The sequence below is a fragment of the Filicampus tigris genome, chromosome 8, assembly GCF_054856515.1.
Source record: "Filicampus tigris isolate MCC_2025a chromosome 8, RoL_Ftig_1.0, whole genome shotgun sequence".
In the NCBI taxonomy this organism is placed as follows: Eukaryota; Metazoa; Chordata; class Actinopteri; order Syngnathiformes; family Syngnathidae; genus Filicampus; species Filicampus tigris.
In genome coordinates this window covers 10,412,040-10,429,763 of record NC_141224.1, presented here as the reverse complement: position 1 = coordinate 10,429,763, position 17,724 = coordinate 10,412,040, and the positions used below count along the sequence as shown (strand labels likewise).

The 17,724-nt window shown below is 42.1% G+C and overlaps 2 protein-coding genes and 20 non-coding genes across 23 annotated transcripts in view; 1 reads left to right on the top strand and 21 right to left on the bottom strand.

Annotated features, from left to right (window-relative positions):
• The first annotated feature begins 2,388 nt into the window (after positions 1–2,388).
• Positions 2,389–8,191, top strand: LOC147143602 (lipid transport auxiliary protein 1-like). 2 transcript variants are annotated; one of them, XR_015087829.1, is made up of 8 exons: positions 2,389–2,712; positions 3,155–3,256; positions 3,337–3,433; positions 4,463–4,516; positions 4,872–5,038; positions 5,993–6,051; positions 6,134–7,459; positions 7,709–8,191. XR_015087829.1 is itself a non-coding variant. In XM_086037879.1 (7 exons), the coding sequence occupies exons 1-7, from the start codon at positions 2,650–2,652 to the stop codon at positions 6,351–6,353; spliced, it is 762 nt and encodes a 253-aa protein (XP_085894005.1). In that variant the 5' UTR covers positions 2,389–2,649; the 3' UTR covers positions 6,354–8,191. The 2 variants fall into 2 exon arrangements, 1 of the variants encoding a protein (XP_085894005.1); XM_086037879.1 differs by having other exon boundaries at positions 6,134–8,191.
• Positions 8,192–8,348: 157 nt separating this feature from the next.
• The window catches only part of tuft1a (tuftelin 1a), a 35,854-nt gene continuing 26,478 nt past the window's right edge, over positions 8,349–17,724 (bottom strand). The window contains exons 4-12 of the mRNA XM_086039121.1: positions 13,020–13,106; positions 12,815–12,865; positions 12,277–12,363; positions 11,647–11,757; positions 10,342–10,565; positions 9,946–10,051; positions 9,767–9,850; positions 9,470–9,564; positions 8,349–8,961 (exon numbers count right to left, since the gene is read on the bottom strand). Coding sequence (XP_085895247.1) covers positions 8,889–8,961; positions 9,470–9,564; positions 9,767–9,850; positions 9,946–10,051; positions 10,342–10,565; positions 11,647–11,757; positions 12,277–12,363; positions 12,815–12,865; positions 13,020–13,106 — 918 coding nt within the window. The 3' untranslated portion in view covers positions 8,349–8,888. The remainder of the gene's footprint in view (positions 8,962–9,469; positions 9,565–9,766; positions 9,851–9,945; positions 10,052–10,341; positions 10,566–11,646; positions 11,758–12,276; positions 12,364–12,814; positions 12,866–13,019; positions 13,107–17,724) is intronic.
• Positions 13,389–13,471, bottom strand: trnal-cag (transfer RNA leucine (anticodon CAG)). The gene has a single exon. It is a non-coding gene; the product is annotated as a tRNA-Leu (tRNA).
• On the bottom strand, positions 13,754–13,836 carry trnal-aag (transfer RNA leucine (anticodon AAG)). Its single transcript has one exon. It is a non-coding gene; the product is annotated as a tRNA-Leu (tRNA).
• trnal-cag (transfer RNA leucine (anticodon CAG)) lies at positions 14,119–14,201 on the bottom strand. The gene has a single exon. It is a non-coding gene; the product is annotated as a tRNA-Leu (tRNA).
• Positions 14,300–14,382, bottom strand: trnal-aag (transfer RNA leucine (anticodon AAG)). The gene has a single exon. It is a non-coding gene; the product is annotated as a tRNA-Leu (tRNA).
• On the bottom strand, positions 14,482–14,564 carry trnal-cag (transfer RNA leucine (anticodon CAG)). Its single transcript has one exon. It is a non-coding gene; the product is annotated as a tRNA-Leu (tRNA).
• Positions 14,665–14,747, bottom strand: trnal-cag (transfer RNA leucine (anticodon CAG)). The gene has a single exon. It is a non-coding gene; the product is annotated as a tRNA-Leu (tRNA).
• Positions 14,849–14,931, bottom strand: trnal-cag (transfer RNA leucine (anticodon CAG)). Its single transcript has one exon. It is a non-coding gene; the product is annotated as a tRNA-Leu (tRNA).
• Positions 15,031–15,113, bottom strand: trnal-aag (transfer RNA leucine (anticodon AAG)). Its single transcript has one exon. It is a non-coding gene; the product is annotated as a tRNA-Leu (tRNA).
• On the bottom strand, positions 15,577–15,659 carry trnal-cag (transfer RNA leucine (anticodon CAG)). The gene has a single exon. It is a non-coding gene; the product is annotated as a tRNA-Leu (tRNA).
• On the bottom strand, positions 15,759–15,841 carry trnal-cag (transfer RNA leucine (anticodon CAG)). Its single transcript has one exon. It is a non-coding gene; the product is annotated as a tRNA-Leu (tRNA).
• On the bottom strand, positions 15,941–16,023 carry trnal-aag (transfer RNA leucine (anticodon AAG)). Its single transcript has one exon. It is a non-coding gene; the product is annotated as a tRNA-Leu (tRNA).
• trnal-cag (transfer RNA leucine (anticodon CAG)) lies at positions 16,123–16,205 on the bottom strand. The gene has a single exon. It is a non-coding gene; the product is annotated as a tRNA-Leu (tRNA).
• Positions 16,305–16,387, bottom strand: trnal-aag (transfer RNA leucine (anticodon AAG)). Its single transcript has one exon. It is a non-coding gene; the product is annotated as a tRNA-Leu (tRNA).
• On the bottom strand, positions 16,488–16,570 carry trnal-aag (transfer RNA leucine (anticodon AAG)). The gene has a single exon. It is a non-coding gene; the product is annotated as a tRNA-Leu (tRNA).
• On the bottom strand, positions 16,668–16,750 carry trnal-aag (transfer RNA leucine (anticodon AAG)). Its single transcript has one exon. It is a non-coding gene; the product is annotated as a tRNA-Leu (tRNA).
• Positions 16,848–16,930, bottom strand: trnal-cag (transfer RNA leucine (anticodon CAG)). The gene has a single exon. It is a non-coding gene; the product is annotated as a tRNA-Leu (tRNA).
• trnal-cag (transfer RNA leucine (anticodon CAG)) lies at positions 17,029–17,111 on the bottom strand. Its single transcript has one exon. It is a non-coding gene; the product is annotated as a tRNA-Leu (tRNA).
• Positions 17,211–17,293, bottom strand: trnal-aag (transfer RNA leucine (anticodon AAG)). Its single transcript has one exon. It is a non-coding gene; the product is annotated as a tRNA-Leu (tRNA).
• trnal-cag (transfer RNA leucine (anticodon CAG)) lies at positions 17,394–17,476 on the bottom strand. Its single transcript has one exon. It is a non-coding gene; the product is annotated as a tRNA-Leu (tRNA).
• Positions 17,576–17,658, bottom strand: trnal-aag (transfer RNA leucine (anticodon AAG)). The gene has a single exon. It is a non-coding gene; the product is annotated as a tRNA-Leu (tRNA).

The window sequence follows — 17,724 nt, the reverse complement described above, 5'->3', positions numbered from 1 at the left end:
ATAGTAATTATAGTGATAGAATTGGAATTTCCTTGATTGGTAAAAGCGACAATCAATTACTCAAGTAATTCTTCTTTTGAAATGCAGGCAGGATAATCTCTTTGAACTCCTGTTTCAATGCCATTGACGTGTTCAGACGTTGCCAGAACGGTATGTGTGGATATAGCTCAACTTCCCTTAACTGATGCCATGTTGTTGTTGTGTAAAATTATTTTAATGCATTTTATGATTATTTGTCTTCTAACAGCAAGAAGCACACGAAGTGTACTGCACTTTGACTTCAACCACTTTTTTGTTTATGCTTGTATAAGCTTGACAGTTACGTTGCAAACCGGGAAGTTGGACTTTTCCGACCTCCGACTTGGAAACGTGCAATGGAAGTTTCTACTTGTGGAGTTAGGAAAAATCAATGTACGATGACTTCACCGAGATAAAGAAATAGGATGTCTGTAATGGCAGTGAAGAATCATTTAAAATATATATTTATTTTTCTATCTATTGGCTATATGAAATATGAACACAAATCGGCCTTAAGTTGCTCTAGTCACTCTGCATAAAGTCATTTCATTTGACCAAATCTATGCCAAAAACGAATGAGGCTGCCAAACAAAAATATGAGTTTGTTGTCAGCGTGCGATGTGTTTATAGAAGTTGTCAGCTATGGTTTTTAGTTTATTTTTAACTGGAAAACTTTGAGGTCGGAACTGGATTTTCCCACTTCCCAGCAATTTGAAATGCAGCAATAGTTATATTTAACGCTCACATTACTGAGCCCTCGTAGCTGTCTGTCGCTCCTCTGTTGACACTGCCACTCGTGAGTGCTCATGTGGCTCATTTAAACCAAGTGTCACTTTTATGACACAAATTAGTGTTAGAATGAAGATGTCAAAGACACACTATCATGTACAGTATACGGAATTTCTAACATTAATATTGGTGCCAGTCAAAAATGCAGGATAGTTTGCTCAAGGTTTTCGGACTATATGCTTGCCATTTCAGTCTCTACTACAGGCTTTTAATATTGCAGTGGCAGAGAATTCTCATAGAGGATGTTAACAGAGTGTTTTTTGAGAAGGTGCAAGTAAATCTGAGTAAGTGAGTTTGATCTTACGGCAGCAATATAACCCAAATTTGTACGTAAATAAGAATGTGCCATAGCCTATCACTAACCTACGCTAACACATGAAGTCGTAGTTATGGTAAACGTTTATATGAAACAAACACACTATGAAACACACTTTTAGGCCATAAGTATTAAAAAATCATATGAAAAACATTTAGTACGGTGGTAAGTTGTAACTGAGGGTGTCTTCTTTGGCAGCGCGACCATGTATCCTCACAGCGCTGCGCAAGTGTGAGCACAAAGCCTGACTGTACCTACTGTATTGTCTTCCCTTGTTATTCTGTGGGGTTTATTGACATGAAGGTTGGCAAACCCGCTTAATGGTGCATTAGCGCCATCAAATGATATTGTTCATCAACTGCAAGGAAATCAATGTGAATTGATGGTTGCCGTATGTGGTTACGTTTGCTCCCCCCATCGGGCGATGACCCAAGTGTTTGCTCATATCAACATATCAACTATCATAGACAACACATTTGCCATGAATCATTGGAGTCAGCAATTTATTTGCCTATTTTGACAAAAGGAGTAGAAATTAATCAGAAAAACATTCAAATACAGATACCTGAATATTTACTTCAGTGCGGTGATATTGTTATATCCGATCACTGAATGAAGTCAATGAAGCCACTACAATACAATGAATTGTCGACTCGACTAGGTTGATACGAGAGCTGCACAGTCTTACTTTTACTTACCTTGTTGCTTGGCTGGCCTTCATATTGTTACCATTGTATGGGCAGATTGGTACAGTTTACAATGTAAACTTTACATGTCACTTATATAGTGAGACTGAAGCGTGTCAAAAGTCAGCCAACATTGATTTCACTGCAGGCGATATCCCAAGACCCGGAAATCAATCAGTCAGCGGTCAAGAGGCCGTTGGGGTCTTTCACACAGAAAGTCTCTCAGTCTGACTCCAACACAGACACCCACCCTTGTTCCTGAGACATAAATGGCACTCAGTGTCTCTGTGGGATGGATGCAAATGTTGCCCGCACTCTTTGGCGATTCAGTCAGTCTTTGGCGTGCATTGGATGAACACACAATGGAAGAAAAGCACCATTGTCATGCGGGGAAATGGTTGACAGGTGTAACACGCGGGGTGACTATGCAGTAAAAGGTTTGGTTTAACACAAATACAGTGGGGTGACATGGACGAGAATAAGAGCGCTTTGCTGTTTTAAACCGTGTTATTTATGGCGCTTTTATCCTATTTTCGTGTCGAAAGTTACATTACTTTTCCCAACGAGCGGGAAAGGAGCTGCCACCACGCGTCACCGCCATCACGTGACCAACCCGGAAGTCAACAAACTCGATGGCGACATGTAACTTTTCAAAAACAACACTAACATCTCTCCGATCCTTAACTTTTCAAAAGCGCATTTTAACGTGTCATTAAATGCACGGTAGCGTCGCGCTTGGTGCTCGAAAGACGACTCGTAAGCAGACGCGTATGCACCCTTTCAACTGTTGTCGCTTGTGTTTTTGTTCTGTCGTTTTAAGTCTAAGTGAAAGTCTAAAATATGCGAAGAGATTCTCCTCTGTCGAGCGTCAACGTCGTGCTCGTCATGGCCTTTGGTAGTCTGGTAAGTCAGGCTCATTACAAATACATTTATTCAGCCCTCGCTTAATAATAGCTGAGTCATGATTATCCCCGAACCGTCTGCACGGCTGCTATTTCACTTCTTTAACTTCTTGGTATGATGCGCCAGACATTGTTTTCTTTATTTCCAGGACTAACAATACAACATAACAACTCACATTATTGTAACTGTGAATGTTGTATTAATCGAAACTCAGCCTAGTGGGGGCATACATGTACAGGGAATCCCATAAGTTTCCATATGAACTTTTTATTTATTTAATTTTTTCAATTTTTTTTTTTTTAAATCATTGTAAATCATGTGCTCTACACACGACTACCATTTTGGGGGAAATACACGTCAGTGTGCGAGGACAAGCGCGGTGACATGGATGGATGCATTATTAGGATGGAGTCATTGTGCTTTTCTTTCCTTTTTCTTTTAGGTCTTTGTCTTGCTGTTCATCTTTGTGAAAAGGCAAATTATGCGACTAGCCATGAAATCTCGGCGGGGACCCCACGCTCCCATTGGTCACAATGCTCCAAAAGTAACATGCCCTTTATGAGTATTACCAAGTATTCCCATCTTGGTACCACTATTGTATTTTGTTTTGTGTGCCTGTTGTAGGAGCTCAGGCAAGAAATCGAAGCCAAACTATGCCAAGTCCAGAAAATCCACTTTGAGCCTCGTCTGCTGTCTCCAGAGGATGAGCGGCTAAAGTCGGGTTCGTTCATCACACAAACACACCAAGGCTGGATTTGCACCATATACACAACATAATTTACAGTATGGCCTAAATATGTTACATTAGAAATATGTAGATCTACAATCTGCTTCAAATAGGCTACATTTGATGTGTGTCCGTCAAAATAATTATAAATAATTGCTGACGGCAGACTGTGCAGTAATGCGGTACCCTCAAATCAATGGGGTGGAAGAGTTATCTTCGGCCAACTAAATTTTACATTAAGAAATGTTTAATGTTTGTAGAGGTGCAACAAATAATCCATAACTAACTAATTATGAAATTAACCAATAATTATTTTTGATAATCGATTAATCGTTTAGATAACTTTTTAATTAAAGATATTCTCAACAGTAAATATTTGCAGATTGCCTTTAATCCTCCATGAAAGCACACTCAATATCTTTGTGTTAAATCAAAATAAAACATTTGCTTTTACTTTGGAAAATAATCAACATTTTTGCCTATTTTCTAACGTTATGGACCAAACCAGTAACTGAATAATAATTAATTTATGTTTGTGCATTTTCTGCACTGTCAATTTGAAATAAGTCTGTGTTTTTTAAAGAAGAAAATTAAAACAGGTTTTGAGTGTCTGATTAATTGATTAATCAACAGATTAATCGATTATTAAAATAATAGTTCGTTGGAGCCCTAGTCTAATATTTGTATTATGTGTATTGTTGATTACTTATGTATTATTTCTGCCTGTACTTCTGTGTTATTTCTGCCTGGTGTTGATGCTCATTTTTAAAATTATTTTTAATTTTTTTTTTTTTAACAAAATACGCTTGTATTCTTGTTGCTTCGTGTGTTTCATGAATGTAAACATGGGATAAGTCACTTGAAATGTGCATGAAAGTACACAATGGACAAAAATGAGTTCTAGGCATGAATTGGGAATTTTGTTGTTGGGCTTGAATTGTAAATCCAGTTTTACACACATATCTATAGTCTTAAAGAATTTGACAACACGGGCGTGTGTCTGTGTGTGCATCTTTTTTGCAGTTGGCTGTGAGTACCAGTACAGGATGAGAGCATTGGACGCTATCAAAGACACAGGTCACTAAATACACTTTTTCCTCCCATATTGACTCTATTGGGTGGGTGGGGGGGACGGGGGTTCGGGTGTTGACACAGCTGGTCAGCTAAGTTCCCTGCATGTAAAGTACTAAGCGGGATGGGGGGGGTTAAAGTCAACGTGGCGACTTGAGTTGGTGACTTCTGCGGTGCTTCCTTGTCACGCATCTAATCATCTGAATGTGTGAACCTGTAACGGCTGTGTAAACAAGGCTCTGTTTTGGCATGTTCTGTCTGAAAGGGACAGACAGACAAGTGCTGTAATAAATAAATAAATCATGGCAGATGACTCTTTGAAGTAATTTAAATGTAAATGCGAACTTTTTCTTGTGTGCAGATTTCCCTTTTTGTGAGCTGGGCGGATCCTCCAGCGCTGTGACGGGCAAACGATTCCGAACTTGGCTTCTGCAGCTAAAAAATTCGCACTGCCTCTTCCGGGACGGCCAGAAGGGTCTAATTGACACGGTGCTGGACGGCTACAATAAAGCACGCCACGGGGACGAGGTCAGAAGACTCTTTGTTTCTTTCCTAATATCTATGGAGCGGGGTACAGTAAACCCTCCTCCAATCGCAGGGGTTACCTTCCAGACCATGCCTGCAGTAAGTGAACTCGATATAGAAATACCGTATTAAAATACTCCCTTGGCATATTTTTATATTATTTTGGGCACTTAATTTCATAATAATACAAACATATCCAAAAACATTTTACATATTGAGAGAGCGCTAAGGGGAGCAATAGATAAGAAGACAAATGAATGTGTACCGATCCCAGGACTGAGATATTCTAGAATCACTTTGTAATCGCTTCAGCAAAAATGCGGCTGACCTTGAAACCTTCCTGTTTTCTTTTCTTTCCAATTCACGCAGTGGTAAACAATCATGTACCGCCACCCAGTGGCCAAACGTGAAATAACATCACAAAATAAAGAACAAAATCGCATTATACCTGGACAAAAACAAAAAAAAATCGGTAAAATTACAGGCTGCTTACTTGGAACCTGCGATGGAGGAGGGTTTACTCTACATACACAATGAGCATTTTAATTTAAATTTAATTTTAATGTGGTGCATTGTTTTACTGCATACCTAATGTAATGCTCTCGCACGTGGGAAAGGAGAGCCACAATTGCCATCATAAATATTGAACATTGTTTAACAATTATGATTGTTGTCCCGACTGTTTGAAGAGAAATCACTCCTACCACACCCCACACCATCAAATAATTGGTCAGAATAGTCTTTCAGCGGATTGGGCTGTTGCCAACTTTGTCGGCAAAGATGACAGTCTTGTCAAATTTGCCCCAGTTGTCAGTATGTGTGTATCCTGCTTTGAGTTTCATCAGCAAACACAGGCACGTCTTTAAATAGACAAACATTTTTGTGCTCATGCCAGCTCGTTCACTCATTCAGTGTACTATTATACATTTCAATACGTCACATTAACAATGTCTGCAGGCTTTTGGTGAAGCAGAACTCAGCAAATACCAGGAGGCTCTAACTGAACTGGCTTGCGTGTGAGTAGACACCGACGCTTATCCCAGCATGGAATTTTAATTATGAGCCCAAAGTAATCGCGCTCTCCCGCTTGTGGTTCAGTGTCAAGAGCCAGAGCAGAAGCAGTAGCAATAGCAGCACGGCGAGCCAGCAGCACCAGACCGCCGCGAAGGACTTGACCGCCGCCGAGCCCGTAAGCTCCTCCCCGTCGTCGCGGGCCCACCTCACGTCGGCGGCGCAGCAGCGCATCAAGCGGACCAGGAATCTGCTGGAGCTCAAGAATTTTAAGGACAAGTACAACACACTGGACAGCACATTGTGAGATGAGTCGAGGGAGGGGGAAGGTGGCGCCACCTAGAGGCTTTTTTTTTTTTTTTTAAATGGTTACATCAGCCGTCCGTTTTCTGTAGCAGAGGTTCTCAAATGTTTAGGTCCAAGGATCTCTTACGGGGAGAATTTTTTTTTTCTGAGGACTCCCTCATAATCCAAATGTCGATTAAATGATACTAATGTGTGCCCTTAAATGCCAAAAGCATTCAAATGTTACATTTTTTGGGGGAGGAAAAAAAGTCATTACGTTACAGTAATAACTCTGTTTCATTTTGAAAATTAGTTCTAAGTTGTATTTTTCTTTTTCAAGCAGAAAAGCTTGTGATCTTTAGAAGGAGAGATTTATTTTTTCGAGTTGGGCAGTAACTAACGATTATTAAAATAACTGATTCATCTGTATATTTTTTTCTTTCAATTAATCGATGAATCAGATTAAAAAAAACATACATATCAGTATTGTTATGTATTACTATGAAAGAGCATAAGGCACACTCTGAAAAAAGAAAACACTAAAGAGATTTAAGTTGTACACTTTTGAGAAGTCATGTTTTTGAGAATAAAGTTGTATACAGACTTAATTAAAAAAAAAAAGTTTTAATTTCCTTGATAGAAAGTTGTCTATTTTCAAGTTAAAGCCATAATGAAAGCAATAAAGTATCTTTTGAGTGGATTGAAAGGATAACATCAAAGGAGAAGTTTGGTGTCTGAAGAACGATCCCATCCATCCATCCATTATCTGTACCGCTTCTCCTCACAAGGGTCGCGGGGCGTGCTGGAGCCTATCCCAGCTGTCTTTGGGCAGTAGGCGGGGGACACCCTGAACTGGTTGCCAGCCAATCGCAGGGCACACAGAGACAAACATCCGCACTCACAATCACACCTAGGGGCAATTTAGAGTATCCAATCAACTTACCATGCATGTTTTTGGAATGTGGGAGGAAACCGGAGTGCCCGGAGAAAACCCACGCAGGCACGGGGAGAACATGCAAACTCCACACAGGGAGGCCAGAGCCGGGATCGAACCCGCGACCTCTGAACTGTGAGGCGGACGTGCTAACCAGTCGACCACCGTGCCGCCTGAAGAACGATCCCTCAAAGGTTAATTAAGTACAGGTTGAAACAATAATAAAATACTCAGTATATGGGCTTTTTTTTTTTTTAGGTACTTCCAGGTTCATTTTCTGTAATATAGTGTGACAATGGTAATATCGAAAACATACAACTTTTTCTCTGGAAAATATATCACTGCATCCCAAAAAGATCCACCTTTTTACCCTAAAAATAATACACCTTCATTCTTGCAAGTTTACAACTTAAATCTGGTCGTTTTTTCTTTTCTCATTTCAGTGGCCCGAATCCTCCTTCATATTTTGAACCTGTCACTCGCAGCTTTTGCCTTATAATTAATTGCAAGCATCAGGTCTGCGTTATGTATATGTATGTCATGAGCCATGATGCTATTTGGGAAAGATAAGACAATCAGTATTTATTGCACAAATGTGAAAAAAACCCAAAGCCTACTGTATGTACACTTGAATGATAGCTGCCAATGGTACTTCACATTTATTGAAATGCATGCACTTATTTTTGCATTTCTGTGTTTTTAAGCCTTAAAATGATTTACAGAAGCCATACTTTGATTTTTATCATATTTTTACTACATGATTTCAGTGCGACTATGTTTGATTCCGGTGCATTATAATTCCTTCTGAATGTAACACAATATTTCAGACATCTGTTACTGGGATTGATCCCAGAAAGCTACTGTAACGTCTGAATGATTTATATTGTAATCACTGTGTAATTTGCTAAATAAAACTGTGACTTAAATTGTTTTTTTTGGTAGTCAATCAGTACTTGCTTGTAGTGTGCAGAAATTCCAGCAGAGGGCGCTCGCAAGCTTTAAATGGGACATTTTTTTTTTAATTGCTAACATTGTTTTCCAAAAAAATGTATTGGTAATAAATATACTTGTAGAGACTTTTAATTAGTCGAAAGCTTTTAATAACATAAATAAATACAAAGTAGACTGCTTTTAGAAAATGACAACTTGAAAGAACATTCATGAGAACACATTTACATCATGACAGCAAACTGAAATGCTTCAAAGGTGAAAAAAAAAGACACTTCTATGATGCAGTTTTGTCAGCTTCATTTCATTAAGTGCTTGTGTTAAAACAACGGTAATTCAAAATTCAAACAACAGTACAAATATTCTTTAGAGTCAAGCTTCAAACTGCACACTCAAGTGATCGTCGACAGAAGATGCAGATAACGTTGCATTGATGCTACATGACTGTTTACAAACAGCCACATCGCCTACTTAAAAGCCCGCCGCGCGTGTTAAACGTTTAGAAGTACTGTGCAGGACAAAAGAGTGCAGTGCATCCTTCAAGAGGGCAAATGGTAGTGAAGGCTCAGCTCGGATATTTCCACGTGAACACAAGGTGGTCTATTAGAGCTGCTGTTTGGTCTCAGTCCACACACACAAAAAAAACAAAAAACGCTTTGGTGCTTCTCATGAGACTCAAGACTTGATCTCGATGACCTTGATGAACGGGAGCGGCTTGTTGGAGGAAGTGGACAGCTTGAAGGGTTTGCTGCCGAGGCAAGAACAAGACAAAAAACATTTTAAAAGTGTAACTAGGTAAGAGCCAATATGTTTTTTTTTTGTTTTTTTTTTTTATTCAAAACCAATTAAATGCAGCGTTAAAAAAACAGTAGTTGTTTTCATCATTTTAATAAATGTGACTGGTCAATTTGTTATGTGAATTAAATCAGACCCTACTCAGCAAAGCAATAAAAAATCAACTTAACGCATGTTGCTTTTTCTTTGGCTTTTTCGGGTGGGCACTCATTCCCAAGTAAGTCTTAATCCGCTTTAATGTCAAAAGAAAAGACGAAGATGAAAATGAACCAGCAGTAATACTCTAGGGGTGACCCAACACTTTTGTCCGACATTTCCAAACAACAATACAGAATTTTACCATTTATTGCTTTGCTTTTTAGACATGCACGACATCCAAAAATGTTAAAATGTTGAATGTTTTCTTTGTCTTTTTTTTTTCTTGAGTTAAAATAGGTTTGATGTGCCAAAATGTCTGTTACCTGTATACAATCTGTGGGTTCTGCTCCGTTGAAAGGTAAGAACTGCTTTTCTGTTCTCCCAGGAAGTAGTCCATCTGATCGTGCATCTCTCGGTTCTGCACACGGACGAGGCCACGCGTCAGATAACGAGACAAGATAAAGCCAGCTTCCTCTAAACAGACAATAGCTCCGTTTTGTCTTCCGCATATCACCTCCCTTGGCGGAAAGCCGCATTTTGTCACATTTATCACCTTTTTGCTTTGAATCCAAAGCATAAACGTTTTTCTTTTTAGGCAAGAAGAAGAAAGGCCTTCTTACCTCAGCTTCCAGCAAAGCCACTTTCTCCTCCAAGTCTTTAATGGCGCGATCACGCTCCTGGATCACCATACGAGAGTTCTGAAGCTGAAAGCGAGTAAAAAAAGGGGATCAAACACTTGACGCAAAAATGAAGACGTCTCCCTTCCTCGAGCGTTTTTGCGACGTGCGCCTTGTCCCACCTGCTCGATCATGTGCCTGACTTTCCTCTGCTGGCTTTTCAACATGTCGTCCAGATGGTGGATCTTCTCCTTGAGAATGGCAACCTCCTTTTCCAACTCCTCTGCCCTGAACAGCCACACACATGAAAGTGAAGTTGAGTAACAGCGGTGGGGCGGGGCCCGGTGGGGGGGGGGGTCTCGGGTGACATGACTTGACTTGAGTCAGACTTAAGAACAAGTTGAGGAATGTAGCCCTGGTTAATCACAGCAAATCAAAGCAATCCTTGCATAACCAAAGTAAATCTGTCCCAACAAGGAAGGTGTGGGAGAGCCCAGCTTGTCTGTGAAATTCCGGTTTGTAAAACCACTGCAATGACCAGCAGAAAAAGGACAAAAAGAAAAAAGAAAAGTCTTAACCTCTGCTCTCCCTTGGGGCCCTCCTCTCTGAAGCGCCGTAGGTCGAGGAGCTCCGCCTCCCGCTCGCGTATGGTCTCCCTCAAGGTGGCGCTCTCCTTCTCCATGCCCCCCAGCAACCTCTGGAGCTCGTCGACGCGCTGGTCCTTCTTCTCGGCGTCTTCCTTCGTGCTCTTCAGCTTGTCTTCCTGCTCGCTCAGACGCTCCTTGAGCATGCTACCTTCGGCCTGAGGAAGATGTAGCGTAGCGGGATTTAGCGCCATAGAAGTGATGGCACATTATTCAATTGGTGTAGTGAGGTTGGTTTTGACGACTGTAATCCCCAACTATTTGCGGAGGATAATGACTGAGCACTGCCACGAATAGTGAAGCAATTGACAATAAAAATAACCGGGAAAAAAAAAAAAAATGATGCTCCCAAAAAAATGTTCATAATTTCCTATACTGTATGAACTCAGTAGTTTAATCTGAAAATATACGACAGTTTCATATTATTTCAAACTCATCTTACATTACCCTTAAAAATAAATGTTGTACAAATTATTCGATTTTGAAAAAACGCACAAGAAGCCTTTGTGTACATGGCTAAGCTAAGGCTAAACTAAGCTCTTTCTCAACATACAAAGCTGGTTTCTCAGTTGAGACGTATCACTTCAACATACTTCTTTGACACCAATTACTGAACTATTTAACCACTTAGGCGAGGATTTGGCTTAATACTGTGGAATCTTAGGGTGTTTCAGAAAAGAGCACAAGAACTACAACTGATGATCGCTGAGGATAGGTTCCACAGAATAAAAATGCATAGTTGAAGAATTCAACGGGTTATCGTTGCATTTTGTGAATAGCAAACATTTTAAACCCAAATCTACAGTGACAAAGAGAATTTTCTTTTGGGTAAGACCAAAAAGGACAATGAGTTGCTGAACATTTGTGTTGTTTACGACATCAGTGATCCCCAACTATTGTGCCCCATATTGTGAAAATCAACAAGTGTTTCACTTTATTGGTCAGAAAAGTACAAAGTATTATTTACTACAAATAATTCCACTAAAGGTAGGTACAATCAACTTGTGTATCCACTTGTTGCCATTCATCCAACAGAATAATAGCTTTGTGTTCGACTAAAAAGGCCCTAAATAAATTTCCAAGTGAAAATGACTTTCTAATTTTACTGCAACTTACTAGGAAGAGTTTTGACCGTCTCTGTGTACGTATACTATATCCGTATGTCCGTCTTATACTGCCTTGCCAAAATAAAGGTTGGGAAACTGTGCACTATGTTTGGTATGTAAATGTGCAAGTCACCTGCAGTCTCTCTTTCTCCTCTTGATGCTTTTTCTCAGCGTCTTGCAGCTGAGCATACAGACGCTTGCTCACTTCTCTCAGCTTGGCCCTCTCCGCCTCGTCGTCTGCCTCCTGATAGACGGACAAACGACGACATGAATACTTGTGCAATGATGTCATGTGAAATCCCGCAGTGGAGCATATGGCATGGCTTTGGCCCGGGAGAAACCAGGCGGGTTGTTATTGTTGCGCGTCATGAAATCGCGACCTGTTTCGCTGCTATTTCTGCAACCGTGTGCTGTGACTCACTGGAACGCTAACGGGATAATCGCTACACAAATAATGAGCGCTAACACTGCTTAAATGATGAAGACAGAAACCATTAGACTGGAACAAAGCATCTAAGGAATGCTGGGACAATGAGGAGGGCCTGAAAACAAACTCAAGGAGGGACAATGTGTGCTAGCAGCTCATCCCCTGAGGTGCTCTGTGTATATTTGCCCTCATTTTAATCCTATCTCATATTTAATTACAGTCACGTCTCTGTCTCACTTGTTACACTCCACACCTCATTTCCTCACCTGCCTCCAGGTTTAAATGTCTTGAGCTTCTTTTCCCAACATTGTCTGGAATAGAACAAAACAAACCCACCTGTTCAACACTTTTGGTTTCGCCTTTCTGGCTAGACGAGGTCATTTTCTTGAATGGAGATGAGACCTTCCATCCGTTGGTGTGAATCTGGACGCAGAGGATGAGAGGGTGACTGTTTGTCTATACATGGCCTTCGGGCTAGTGGGATTGAAGAGTAATTATTCACGCGTGTTAAGTAGCTGATGAATTGTCATTGACTTCAATTGAAAATGGAAAATTCATGTGACACGGGCCAATGGCGACACAATCAGACAGTGGCAAAGGCGGGACATGAAGCCAGAGGATGGTTCGAAATTAAAAGTACAAAGTAGTCTTTCAGATAATTACCGAAGTAACTACTCAAGTACTGGGTAATTTGTGGGAAACATCCGATTTATTGTTTTATAAATCAAAGTATGAATGACAAATGAACAAAAATATATAACAGTGACTACGTATCTTGGCTGTTTTTTCTGCCGTGCTTCACCTAAATTAGGCACTTTGCCGTGCTACTTTCCATTAAATGTAAAATACTGTACGTATTGAGTAGAAAGCCTACCTTGTTTTTTGACGCCATCTGCTCCCTCAGTGTCTTCAGGCAGTACCGCACCTGTGTGAAATGCAAACACATTGCGTGAAACCTTCCGTCCGTTTGTTTTGGTGTGTCAACAACAACGGCATGACATAACATGACATAACATTCAAAATAGGAAACACAAATGAAGATTGACGATGAGTGATTGCTCAGCGTGAAGGAGACTGACCTCTTGTATCTGTGAAACCTCATCTGACAACATCTTCAGACTCTGATTGTGTTTATGATTCTCTTCTCTGCGGGCCTCAAGATACACCTACAACAAATGCAAACCTATGTCATTGGTTGAGTGGTTTACTGTGTTGGTTGTTTGGTTAATTTATACAGTGTTCTTTCTTTCAAAGGTTGGTTGTTGTTTTTTTTGGTTTGCTGTCGATACAGTGGGTCTTTTTTTCAAAAGTTGTTATTTGGGGGGGTTGGTTTGTCAGGCCATTCTGACAAACTTAATGGTAGCTATCACACAGATATTGGGTGGTTCATTGGTCAGTGGTTTTCTGAGTCAAATATCAATCCATCAGAGAATTCGGTTAAAGACTTCTGTCAGAAGTGGGATTTGAACCCACGCCTCCAGGAGAGACTGCGACCTGAACGCAGCGCCTTAGACCGCTCGGCCATTCTGACAAACTTAATGCTAACTATCACACAGATATTGGGTGGTTCATTGGTCAGTGGTTTTCTGAGTCAAATATCAATCCCATCAGAGAATTCGGTTGAAGACTTCTGTGAGAAGTGGGATTTGAACCCACGCCTCCAGGAGAGACTGCGACCTGAACGCAGCGCCTTAGACCGCTCGGCCATTCTGACAAACTTAATGCTAACTATCACACAGATATTGGGTGGTTCATTGGTCAGTGGTTTTCTGAGTCAAATATCAATCCATCAGAGAATTCGGTTAAAGACTTCTGTCAGAAGTGGGATTTGAACCCACGCCTCCAGAAGAGACTGCGACCTTAACGCAGCGCCTTGGACCGCTCGGCCATTCTGACAAACTCAAGGATAGCTAACACACAGATATTGGGTGGTTCAATGGTCAGTGGTTTTCTGTGTCAAAAATCAAACCATCAGAGAATTCGGTTAATGGCTTCTGTGAGAAGTCGGATTTGAACCCACGCCTCCAGGAGAGACTGCGACCTTAACGCAGCGCCTTGGACCGCTCGGCCATTCTGACAAGCTTAATGCTAGCTATCACACAGATATTGGGTGGTTCATTGGTCAGTGGTTTTCTGAGTCAAATATCAATCCCATCAGAGAATTCTGTTAAAGACTTCTGTCAGAAGTGGGATTTGAACCCACGCCTCCAGGAGAGACTGCGACCTGAACGCAGCACCTTAGACCACTCGGCCATTCTGACAAACTCAAGGATAGCTGTCACACAGATATTGGGTGGTTCAATGGTCAGTGGTTTTCTGTCAAAAATCAATCCCATCAGAGAATTCAGTTAAAGACTTCTGTCAGAAGTGGGATTTGAACCCACGCCTCCAGGAGAGAGTGCGACCTTAACGCAGCGCCTTAGACCGCTCGGCCATTCTGACAAACTGAATGGTAGCTATCACACAGATATTGGGTGGTTCATTGGTCAGTGGTTTTCTGAGTCAAATATCAATCCATCAGAGAATTCGGTTAAAGACTTCTGTCAGAAGTGGGATTTGAACCCACGCCTCCAGGAGAGACTGCGACCTGAACGCAGCGCCTTAGACCACTCGGCCATTCTGACAAACTTAATGCTAACTATCACACAGATATTGGGTGGTTCATTGGTCAGTGGTTTTCTGAGTCAAACATCAATCCCATCAGAGAATTCAGTTAAAGACTTCTGTCAGAAGTGGGATTTGAACCCACGCCTCCAGGAGAGACTGCGACCTGAACGCAGCGCCTTAGACCACTCGGCCATTCTGACAAACTCAAGGATCCCTGTCACACAGATATTGGGTGGTTCATTGGTCAGTGGTTTTTCTGAGTCAAATATCAATCCCATCAGAGAATTCGGTTGAAGACTTCTGTCAGAAGTGGGATTTGAACCCACGCCTCCAGGAGAGACTGCGACCTGAACGCAGCGCCTTAGACCGCTCGGCCATTCTGACAAACTTAATGCTAACTATCACACAGATATTGGGTGGTTCATTGGTCAGTGGTTTTCTGAGTCAAATATCAATCCATCAGAGAATTCGGTTAAAGACTTCTGTCAGAAGTGGGATTTGAACCCACGACTCCAGAAGAGACTGCGACCTTAACGCAGCGCCTTGGACCGCTCGGCCATTCTGACAAACTCAAGGATAGCTAACACACAGATATTGGGTGGTTCAATGGTCAGTGGTTTTCTGTGTCAAAAATCAAACCATCAGAGAATTCGGTTAATGGCTTCTGTGAGAAGTCGGATTTGAACCCACGCATCCAGGAGAGACTGCGACCTTAACGCAGCGCCTTGGACCGCTCGGCCATTCTGACAAGCTTAATGCTAGCTATCACACAGATATTGGGTGGTTCATTGGTCAGTGGTTTTCTGAGTCAAATATCAATCCCATCAGAGAATTCTGTTAAAGACTTCTGTCAGAAGTGGGATTTGAACCCACGCATCCAGGAGAGACTGCGACCTGAACGCAGCACCTAAGACCACTCGGCCATTCTGACAAACTCAAGGATAGCTGTCACACAGATATTGGGTGGTTCAATGGTCAGTGGTTTTCTGTCAAAAATCAATCCCATCAGAGAATTCAGTTAAAGACTTCTGTCAGAAGTGGGATTTGAACCCACGCCTCCAGGAGAGACTGCGACCTGAACGCAGCGCCTTAGACCGCTCGGCCATTCTGACAAGCTTAATGCTAGCTATCACACAGATATTGGGTGGTTCATTGGTCAGTGGTTTTCTGTGTCAAAAATCAATCGATCAGAGAATTCGGTTAAAGGCTTCTGTCAGAAGTGGGATTTGAACCCACGCCTCCAGGAGAGACTGCGACCTGAACGCAGCGCCTTAGACCGCTCGGCCATTCTGACAAACTCAGGGATAGCTGTCACACAGATATTGGGTGGTTCATTGGTCAGTGGTTTTCTGAGTCAAATATCAATCCATCAGAGAATTCGGTTAAAGACTTCTGTCAGAAGTGGGATTTGAACCCACGCCTCCAGAAGAGACTGCGACCTTAACGCAGCGCCTTGGACCGCTCGGCCATTCTGACAAACTCAAGGATAGCTGTCACACAGATATTGGGTGGTTCAATGGTCAGTGGTTTTCGGTGTCAAAAATCAAACCATCAGAGAATTCAGTTAAAGACTTCTGTCAGAAGTGGGATTTGAACCCACGCCTCCAGGAGAGACTGCGACCTGAACGCAGCGCCTTAGACCGCTCGGCCATTCTGACAAGCTTAAAGCTAGCTATCACACAGATATTGGGTGGTTCATTGGTCAGTGGTTTTCTGTGTCAAAAATCAATCCATCAGAGAATTCGGTTAAAGGCTTCTGTCAGAAGTGGGATTTGAACCCACGCCTCCAGGAGAGACTGCGACCTTAACGCAGCGCCTTGGACCACTCGGCCATTCTGACAAACTCAAGGATAGCTATCACACAGATATTGGGTGGTTCATTGGTCAGTGGTTTTCTGAGTCAAATATCAATCCCATCAGAGAATTCGGTTAAAGACTTCTGTCAGAAGTGGGATTTGAACCCACGCCTCCAGAAGAGACTGCGACCTTAACGCAGCGCCTTGGACCGCTCGGCCATTCTGACAAACTCAAGGATAGCTAACACACAGATATTGGGTGGTTCAATGGTCAGTGGTTTTCTGTCAAAAATCAATCCATCAGAGAATTCGGTTAAAGACTTCTGTCAGAAGTGGGATTTGAACCCACGCCTCCAGGAGAGACTGCGACCTTAACGCTGCGCCTTGGACCGCTCGGCCATTCTGACAAACTCGAGGATAGCAATCACACAGATATTGGGTGGTTCATTGGTCAGTGGTTTTCTGTCAAAAATCAATCCATCAGAGAATTCTGTTAAAGACTTCTGTCAGAAGTGGGATTTGAACCCACGCCTCCAGGAGAGACTGCGACCTGAACGCAGCACCTTAGACCACTCGGCCATTCTGACAAACTCAAGGATAGCTGTCACACAGATATTGGGTGGTTCAATGGTCAGTGGTTTTCTGTCAAAAATCAATCCCATCAGAGAATTCAGTTAAAGACTTCTGTCAGAAGTGGGATTTGAACCCACGCCTCCAGGAGAGACTGCGACCTGAACGCAGCGCCTTAGACCGCTCGGCCATTCTGACAAGCTTAATGCTAGCTATCACACAGATATTGGGTGGTTCATTGGTCAGTGGTTTTCTGTGTCAAAAATCAATCCATCAGAGAATTCGGTTAAAGGCTTCTGTCAGAAGTGGGATTTGAACCCACGCCTCCAGGAGAGACTGCGACCTTAACGCAGCGCCTTAGACCGCTCGGCCATTCTGACAAACTCAAGGATAGCTGTCACACAGATATTGGGTGGTTCATTGGTCAGTGGTTTTCTGAGTCAAATATCAATCCCATCAGAGAATTCGGTTGAAGACTTCTGTCAGAAGTGGGATTTGAACCCACGCCTCCAGGAGAGACTGCGACCTGAACGCAGCGCCTTAGACCGCTCGGCCATTCTGACAAACTTAATGCTAACTATCACACAGATATTGGGTGGTTCATTGGTCAGTGGTTTTCTGAGTCAAATATCAATCCATCAGAGAATTCGGTTAAAGACTTCTGTCAGAAGTGGGATTTGAACCCACGCCTCCAGAAGAGACTGCGACCTTAACGCAGCGCCTTGGACCGCTCGGCCATTCTGACAAACTCAAGGATAGCTATTACAGAGATATTGGGTGGTTCAATGGTCAGTGGTTTTCTGTGTCAAAA